Consider the following 10,000-nt stretch of genomic DNA (forward strand, 5'->3'; position numbering starts at 1 on the left):
ATTATTGTGTTATTGAGTTGAAAGAATGTTAAATAGTTGACCAAATTTGTTGTTGGTAATATCTAGGATTTTTGGTGGGAGAGTGTTCCATTCCTTGATGGTTCTCAGGAAGAATCGGTTTTTATATGTGTTGGTTTTATGTGTTCGAATTGTGAACTTACTGGTGTGATAATTTCTCGTGAATATACAGTGTTGTTTGCTGAAATAACGTGGTAGAGTTACTGCTGTTTTGTTGGAATGTACTGTTCTGTGGAGAAGTTGGAGGCGTTTTTCTTTCCAAATATGTCACTAACACGCTCAAAGCTGACTCCGATTTTAATATAGACCTTAACGGTGGCATCACAAAAATCGCTTCTGGAAATACATCCAATTTAAGCGCAGGAATACATCAAGCAGAGCAGTTTTACAAAAAAAAAAACAAAACAAAAAAAAAACAAACAAACAGATGGAACGGAAACTACTGACACCACAGAGAAAGCAACAAAACTACATTCACTAAAAAACAAACAAACACGACGTTGCCTACTATAAATTGAAACAGCATTCCTCCAATGTCAAAAATAATCATTATCCAAACCGGCATAACCACACAGCTCCAAGGTCTAAATCCTTCCAAAGCAAGTGGCCCAGATCTGATACCTCAAAGAATGCGCAAAAGAAATGCAGCTCCCTATTTAAGCATTATTTTCCAACAGTCACTCGACACAGGCCGTTTATCCAAAGACCGGAAGTATGCATTTGTCACTGCCATATACAAAAAGAAACAAATGGAAACGAGGTATTGCCTTGAACTGAGACCAGTGTCGATGACGTCTTTCACATGTAAAGTACTCGAGCACATTGTGTTTCATTCAATAATGGAGCGCTACGAGAGACATAATGTGCTAGTCGATTACCAACATGTGTTCCGAAAACATAAATCGTGTGAAAACCAGCTCGTAAACACAATAGAAGAAACAGGAAAGGCATTAGACAGCAGAACACAAATAGATCTACTTGTTTTAGACTTTTCGAATGCATTTTGATAGTGTGCCACATAGACGACTCCTCAGAAAACTGAAACACCGTGGAATTAAAAAAATAACTAGGAGACTTACATCATCGGCAGAATCAAGATCTTCTAATTTTTCATTAAAGTTCCAGTGTATCCCGCGTGGTGTTTTGGTGGTTGTTCTCGTGATCCAGTCGATCACCAATAAAAGAATAATAGGGGAGAGTAAGCATCCTTGTCGCTCACCAGTTTCAATGTGGAAGGGTTCCGTTAATTGATTATTATGAATGATTTGGCATTTAGTATTTTCATATGATTTCTGAATTAGGTTCACAATCTTGTTGGGTAGGCCGTGATGTAAAAGAACTTTCCAAATTACTCTGCGTTCAATCATGTCAAAAGCCTTTTTGAAGTCTACGAAGTTTATTCATTGTGGTGACTGCCACTCTTTTAATAATATAATAATAATATAATGAACTTATATAGCGCCTAGTTCCAATTTGGAATTGCTCACTGGCGCTTTACATCAACACATCATGTATGATATACAAATATAGAACTGGCATGTTAAAACCACACAAATTCGATGATAACAATAATATATTATAATAAAATACATACTAAGAGTCCAAATTATATGCCCTGCAGAAAAGCTCAGTTTTTAACCGTTTTCTAAAGATAAGTGGATTTTCACTATTTTTAGTTTCAATATTGATGGAGTTCCACAGTCGGGGGGCATGGTGGTCAAAGGATTTCTCATGAAAAACTAACGATTTTGGGGGTTCCCTTAGGATATTTAAATTAGCAGATCTTAAATTTCGACTGGGTTCATAAAGGTGGATAAGTTCCTGAAGGTAAACAGGAGCGGAATTGTTTAAGCAATTGAAAACATGGGTGAGTATTTTAAATTCAATCCTAAACTTTACAGGTAGCCAGTGTAGGTCCTCCAAAATCGGTGTTATATGCTCGCGCTTTTTAGATAACGTTACCAATCGAGCTGCTTTGTTCTGTATTTTTTGGAGTCGATTAATGACATTATTATCACAACCATAGAGCAAGCTATTGCAATAATCAAGGCGGGTAAGAATCAAAGAGACCACAAGAAGTTTAGTAGTATCAATATCAAGAAGCCTTCTAATAGCACCAATAGATCTAAGGTAAAGATTGCAGGATCTAGTTACATTAGTGACATGGGCAGACATGTTTAATTTGGTATCGAATAAAACTCCTAAGTTTCTCACAGGTTCTTTAGTGATGGGAATTACACAATCAGAAAGATTCAGGTTAAGCGTGGAAAGGTCCACGAGGCCCCGTCTTGTAATTTGCAACACCTCTGTTTTATTTTCATTTAACCTGAGTTTGTTGCAACACATCCAGTCACTAATCTCAGAGATACAATTTTCTATATCCGTTATAACATTGAGATGATTGTCGATATTAATGGGAAACAGTAATTGGGTGTCGTCTGCGTAAAAATGGTACTTAATAAAATATTTTGAGATGATGTCACCTAATGGTCTGATATAGAGGGTGAATAAAGAGGGTCCCAGAACTGAACCCTGTGGTACACCAAAAGATAGGGGACAAGGAGAAGAGAAGTCATGTCGATTTACAGACACTGATTGAATTCTGTCAGAGAGGTAAGGAGAAAACCAGTCAAGGACAGTACCCCCAAATCCGTATAGTGTCTTAAGTCTGTCAATTAAAAGAGTATGGTCTATTGTGTCAAAAGCAGCACTAAGGTCGAGTAGTATGATAATAACATCATCATTTTTCCGACATAAATGATTTATGATATCATTATGGATTTTAATAAGAGCAGTTTCAGTGCTGTGAAAGGGGCGATAAGCAGACTGAAATTTAGAGAACAAATTGTGTTCATTCAAAAACGTGTTAAGCCTAAAAGCAACAATTTTCTCAATTAGTTTAGACATGAGGGTGAGATTCGAGACTGGTCGATAATTATTTGGGTCTTCTTTGTCAAGGCTAGATTTCTTTAATATGGGAGTGACAATAGCATGTTTAAGATTATTAGATACCTCACCGATAAACAAACTAGCATTTACAATATGAGTAAGAACGGGAACCAAAATATTAGCACAAGAAAGAACAAGCCATGAAGGAATGGGATCTATTGGGCTGGTTGTTTTGGAGCATTGTTTCAGCGCAGACAGTACTTCTGTTTCAGTGGCGGGTTCAAATTCGTCGAATGCTGCTCCGGCTGGAAGTGCATTAGTTTCATTTATTTGTGCTTTCATTGTCTCTTCTTTGTCCAAATTATTCCGAATACCTGATATTTTATCTCTAAAGTGTAGAGAGAAACTATTTGCGGTAGCAATAGGGTCCTCGAAATTATTTGAAGGATGATCCTTCATCAGTTTGTTCAGGGTGGCGAACAGTTCACGTCGAATTTTGATTGTTCGATGATAATAATATACAGGGTTGCTATTTGGTCTGTGCAAGATCTATTTGATTGGAATCCTGCTTGTTTGTCTCTCATTTTGGAGTCAAGCACATTCTTGATTCTGTTGAGGATTATTCTAATAAAGATCTTGCTGGGCAATGATTGGAATAGTGTTCCTCTCCAGTTTTACAGTTATTGAGATTTCCCTTCTTTGGTAATTTTACAATGTATCCAGTTTTTCAATCTTATGGGATCTCCTCACTTTCCCAAATTTAATGATAAGCTTAAAGACTGTTTTTGTTGTGGGATCTGTTGCTGGTGCTTTGTCATTTTTGGTTTGTCGAATAGCATGTGTTATTTCACTAAGTGAGGGGGGGGGGGGGGCAACCTTTATGTCTAAATCCTCTCCCTCTTCTATTTCTGGTAAGTTCGGTACAGGCATGCCGTTCAAAAGTTCACTAAAATATATTCCCTTCGGTCTGTTGGCTTACTTAGGGTGGTCCCGTTTTTGTTGGTGGTAGTGATAGGTCTGTTGTTGTTCTTCGTCCTTATAATTGTTTTGTGATATTGTAGGTCTTTTAGGTCTCTTTTTTTCAGCAGCTTCTTGTGCATCATTTACTAATCTATTCATAAGGTCTCTTTTGGCCTTTCGGAGACCTCTTTTTCCTTTTTATTCCTGATTTTGTAAAATTTCACGAGATGTTGTTTCTTGGTTCTGTTTCGTCTTTCTTCGTTCTTTTATGGCATTTATTGTGTTATAACTGATCCAAGTTTTATATTTCCCATCGTTTTGGTCTTATATTGTCTTGCATGTTTTTTTAATGTTTGCTTTACAAACTCCCAGTTCCCCCCCCCCCCCCCCCCCTCACGGATTCTTCTAAGTCTGCCAGTGTCTCGAATCTATTTAAATTTGACAAAGAAAATGAAAATTGATTTCCGATTTCATCTGCTCTTGGTTATATTACATTAAAGCGTTTCTGATTCCTGTGCTGGTATTTTTAATTGCAGCTATCTTGTTTTTTAGTTGTATTACAAGTAGGGACTGGGTTGATCCAACATCTGCTCTTCTATATGTTCATGTGTCTATCATTAGTTCGGTGGAAAATGGCAATGTGGTCAATCTGGTTTTCTGTAAAAGTAAAAGTGTCTGGTCAGTTCCAACTTACTAATGATTATTTCGATTTGGAAAGATGGTACCTCCTATAACCAAATCATTTATTTGGCAGAAATCTGCTGAGAGTTCTCCATTTTCATTAATTGTGCCTACCCCTTTTTGGCAATTATTGCTTTTCTGCCGGTGGGGGTTGGATGTTGTGAGTATTCAATCTAAACGTACAGCATGACTATACAGATTTCAAAAGTCAAAACAGATTTTTATTTTTTTTTAAAAAAAAGGCGGTCTAATTTATATAGCACATCACTCCATTAGCATAGAGGTTCATAACAATTTTATAGAATGAATGAAGATAACGTCACTCAGCTCTTTGTCATTGAATTTTGACTGCCAGAATAGTGATTGTTAAAAAAATAAATATCGAAATTCCACTATATATAAAAACAATTAAGATGTAATTTTGCGAGTTGGTGTGATTGACAAGGCGGGTAGAACTGGTGAGTATTCTACTTGCGCGAATGCCATTAATAAATGAGAAAAAATGTAGTCACTGCACTGTGAGTGTGAGCAATAATAATATTATTACATATTTATAACCAGTTTTAAGTAATGAATGAATATAATAAAAATACACCTGTGTACGAGGAAACAACCACATGCACACATGCACAACACACACACACACACACACACACACATACACACAAACACATACGCACACATCCCAAATAGACTATCGCACACAAATCGATTACATATTATTCCTAGAAGTAAGGTAGTTTAAACATAGCCGGATAAGACTTAAGCTTGATTTACAAAATTATGTGTCAGCACTATGATTGGTCTGCCTATCTAATCTTTGTTTATCTGGAGAAAATAACAACAGATGTTCAACGGGCGTCTTCCTACATGCAGATCTCTTAATTTAGCTTAAATTTTTCTTTTTGTCAACATAGTTGTCCTGATATTAGTAAATACCTAATGGAAGAAACTATAACCACGCCCTTCAGACAGGCGTCAGAATGTAAACAAATGGCATTCAAGCTGAACTCAGCAAACCACCGCTTGTAATATCATCGACGGTACGCGTTAAAGTAAAATAATCACGAGTTCGACACACCTGATCCATCTTACCACCTCAAAAAAAATATGTGTAATTTTTAACCTTTATTTAGAGAAGGAACTAAATTGACGTAACTCAGCTCTTTGTTATCGTTTTTGGACTGCGACTTTAATTATTAGTTCTCACTAAATTATATCAATCAGACTATAAACGTTTAAGGTTTTAGAGAGAAGAGAGAGAGAGAGAGAGAGAGAGAGAGAGAGAGAGAGAGAGAGAGAGAGAGAGAGAGATAGAGAGATGTACAGCCGAGATCTCAGCTTCCTCTCTCTCTCGCGCACACCATCACACACTCAAGTGAATCAAAAGAACGAGACGAGGGCTGTCTCCCCTTTGATTTTTGACTTTAAACAGGACTCGGTTATAACAGGGATTTTAAGCTGGTCCTATCATCACTGCTATACTGAACTTCCACTGTATTAGTATTGATTATTGATATTGTATTTCCACGGAGCACCACTGACGACAACTCATTGTAATTGTAGACGATCTCTTCTTTCTTTCAGCGATCTTCGCCTTGTGATGTGAAGTCTAATTTGTTGGTCACTGTCAGGTTTTAACGGTTTGGCCGTAGCTTTTATCAAAGTTTATGTCCAGGATCTACCCGTGATTCAGATAGCCCATTTCAACAGCATCCAACTCTCTATTTCTGTACACATTTCAACATTCGCATTCGTATAGTACTTGTCATTTTGGGGCAATATTTCATTTTATTTTTTCAAAGTGTGCAAACCTTCCAAGGTGCATGCAGGCTCAACTTTCGAGTTTAAAGTTCTATCAAATAAATCAATCATTGTAAACAGGGCATTTATCAATTATAGAAGGGCCTAATAAGTCGATATTGACACAAAGAATAAAAATATGATGTGTCTAGTGTATTAAAATGAATGTTTGTCTGCCATCTATTAGCTTTGCAACAATGCTCCGATAAAAGTTTATATTAACGTACTATGCTATGCTATATTAAAAAAACAACCCATTTGCCCATTGCTTTAGAGAGAGAGAGAGAGAGAGAGAGAGAGAGGAGAGGAGAGAGAGAGAGAGAGAGAGAGAGAGAGAGAGAGAGAGAGAGAGATTATTATTATTATTATTATTATTATTATTATTATTATTATTATTATTATTATTATTATTATTATTATTATTATTAATGAGTTTACAAAGTACTCAAGGGGGGTCATAATTCATGCTAATTAGTCTTTCTTCTTCTATTTTCCCGTTGGTGAGACACGGGACAAGTCTTTGTTATTGAAACCATAATACAGACATTGCCCTCGTGATGCATCAAGTTGATCCGGAAATTATCATAAAAACAGCTGTGAGGGGTAGGGGAACGAAATGAGGGAGGGAGGCAAAGTATGTCAAGTCATGTGACTGTTAATTTTAGATTGTTGTCACTCGGTCGGTGTATTTCCTTGTGCTACAGATCGTGTTGAGAGGACTCATTTATTTAAACGCTTCGAGAGAAAAAAAAAATTAAACGCTTCGACACATAGAGATCATACCAAGCTTATTAATGAGGTAATGCTGTTTTGTTTTATGAAATTCGAAATGAATTACTATCTAGTTGATTAGAAATTGATATGGAAGGATCACCGACGAGAACAGATTATTATTATGACTGGTTGGTCCACAACGTTCACGTTACAAACTTTGTAACTTAAGTAGCCGTCTTTAGTTTTAGGAATAAAAATTGCGAGTCGAGCTGCTGAACTCTGCATACAATTTTAAGTGATGTGATTGAATTAATAAGGACGTAGTATTTCAACCAATTCATCAATGCAAATACTGACTCCATCCATCCATAGTCTGCCAGAGTCCTGCTGACCACTGTCCGTTCCTTATTTTACGTACTCATTTTTCTCTATCTATCTAATGTTACGCAACTAATTGTAGATGTGTAATTTTTGCATTTCGGCTTGAGTTTGCCCAATTGGCTGATACATTTTCCTCTTTTTTGACAAATTGCCATTATCATCACTGAATAAAACAACATAATGTAACAGTTCTCATGTATGTTGATGATCTGCAACTGTACTCGTTGGTGAAATCCCATAATTTGTCAGCCCTAATTACTGTCATGAAACGATATATAGAAGTTGTGGAAGGCTGAATGGTTGAAACCAAACTCAAACTAAATGAGAAATTATGAGATTCTCTTAAAAGGCAGAAAAGTTTAATAATGATATATGAACGGTAAAAAGTATTTGCATTGATACCATTAGAGTTACATGCTCTGGCAAAACAAGTAATTTGGGAGTTATTTTTAGTCATAATCTCTTCATGGAACATCATGTGATGTGCCTTTACAAATTAACGATCTGAAAAGGTGTGTATGGAACTTTACAAATTTGTGAAATCCTCCACTCGGTACCTTTTGTCCAATCTGAACTTTAAAAAAAATTACGCCTTTCTGCCACATCACAAGATATCGTCGCCTAGGCATTCCACGAAGGAATTCAGGAATATCAGGGTTCCCACTCGATTGGGAAATGGTCTTGCATTTAAAGTTTCCTCATGATCGGGGGTAAAAATGGTCTTGATTTTTCTTGTCTGAGTCGGGAACTTTCGAATCGGGTGTGATGATAAACATGAAGTGGTGTCTTATTTAGCTATGTTAAGTTAGCTGCTAATCATCATGCCTGGTGGAACATTCCAGGAGTCTTGGACCAAAGATCTGGCTTTCAAAGACTGGTTAAAAAGCACTAGCAACAATCTTGAAGCATACTGCATATTGTGTAAAAAGACTCTTTATATCAAGACCTTGGGAAGGTCTGCTTTGACTTCCCACATGCAAAGGAAAAATCATAAGTCACTAGCATTGGTTAAATCTAGGAATGACAGGGGGTCGTTACTTAACTTTGTTGCAAACCCTTCTACGTCTACTAGCTCTTGCGCTTCTGATTCAACACAGGCACAGTTGATGCCAAAACCTTCATCATTAGATAGTTTTGTTTGTATGTCTGATGTCATTAATGCTGAGATTTGGTGGTGTGTGTGAACAGCAATAACCAATCAGCCAGTTCAAATAAAGACATTACTTGTTTGAAACAAATGTTTTCAGAGGTTCAGTCAATACAAAAATTTAGTTGTGGAAAAACTATTGGTCTTGAAAAAAATCTGGCTGGCAGTCTTGAATTTTGCAATGGGTTTTGAGTAGGAACCCTGGAATATAGATAATCCTCAAACAAAATGTCTAATGTCAACATGAATCACTCATGCTATCCAACTGAGCAAATTGGGGGTTAATAATCGTGCCTAAGAAAAAAATAACAAAAGTGCCTGATGCCGGGCTCGAAACCGGGACCTTCCGGCTCACAGTGCAATGCCTTAAACACTCGGTCACTTTGCCCCCTGTCTAAACTAAGCCTCTTTGAAAACATCCCTTTTCTACATTTATGCTTTAATGTGAGTTTAGATTGATGAAATTCCCCTTTGATGAACTTCCCAGATTTCTTGCTTGATAGGTTGCAGTTGCAGCGTTTAGAAAATCAGGTTGCCAGGCTTTGGCACTTTGTTGATGTAAGCATAATAAGGAACAGGTGACCCAATGCTATTGAGACCACACTAGGCGTACTATCAGAGCGAGGGTTGTATATAAGGTTTCAAATGCATTGACAGTTTTGTCCCTGCCTACATACTTGAGAACTAAAAATATTAAAAAATGGGATCATCATCATCATCATCATCATCATCATCATCATTATCATCATCATCATCATCATCATCATCATCATCATCATCATTATCATCATCATCATCATCATCATCATCATCATCATCATCATCTTCATTGTTATTGTTGTTATTAATTATTATTATGCCACATTGGTAATTTATAATTGCTATTTATAGTGACAACTATTCCTTCACCACCTCCTCCTGATAACTATAAGATTTTAAATATTCAAGTACAGATTTTAGAAATCACTAATTATTTCTGTTTTTACAGATCATGTTGATCACTTTAATTGTCTTGAGTGTTGCCTCCCAGGCAGCCTTTGCCCTGGACAATGGTCTGGCCTTGACCCCTCCCATGGGGTGGTTATCATGGGAACGCTTTAGGTGCAACGTCGATTGTGACCATGATCCAGACAACTGCATTAGGTAAGTGTGGTTATGTGGTCTTGTGGTATGACACTCGCCTTCGGATTGGAAGGTCCTGTTTCGAGCCTTGCTTGGCGCATAGTTGAGTCCTTGGAAAAGGCTCTTTACTCACATTCTCTCACTGTACTCAGGTGTAAAATGAGTACTTGGTCGATATTAGCATTGTCTTTGTCTGAAAAATTATATTATTGCCTAACAGATATCATGTCTCGTTCTACACGTTACATGGTCAGGGATCCTTTGTAAAGCATTTTGAGGACATTA

The 10,000-nt window shown here is 36.9% G+C and overlaps 1 protein-coding gene across 2 annotated transcripts in view; it reads left to right on the top strand.

The window, feature by feature from the left end:
• The first annotated feature begins 6,892 nt into the window (after positions 1-6,892).
• The window catches only part of LOC144970688 (alpha-N-acetylgalactosaminidase-like), a 24,567-nt gene continuing 21,459 nt past the window's right edge, over positions 6,893-10,000 (top strand). Inside the window, exons 1-2 of one of the 2 annotated variants that reach the window (XM_078910581.1) lie at positions 6,893-7,150; positions 9,582-9,736. In XM_078910581.1, the coding sequence (XP_078766707.1) occupies positions 9,585-9,736 (152 nt within the window). In that variant the 5' untranslated portion in view covers positions 6,893-7,150; positions 9,582-9,584. The remainder of the gene's footprint in view (positions 7,151-9,581; positions 9,737-10,000) is intronic. The other variant, XM_078910582.1, reaches the window with a different exon arrangement.

The sequence above is a fragment of the Berghia stephanieae genome, chromosome 4, assembly GCF_034508935.2.
Source record: "Berghia stephanieae isolate SIO BIC M18660-M18661 chromosome 4, UCSD_Bste_1.3, whole genome shotgun sequence".
NCBI lineage: Eukaryota > Metazoa > Mollusca > Gastropoda > Nudibranchia > Aeolidiidae > Berghia > Berghia stephanieae.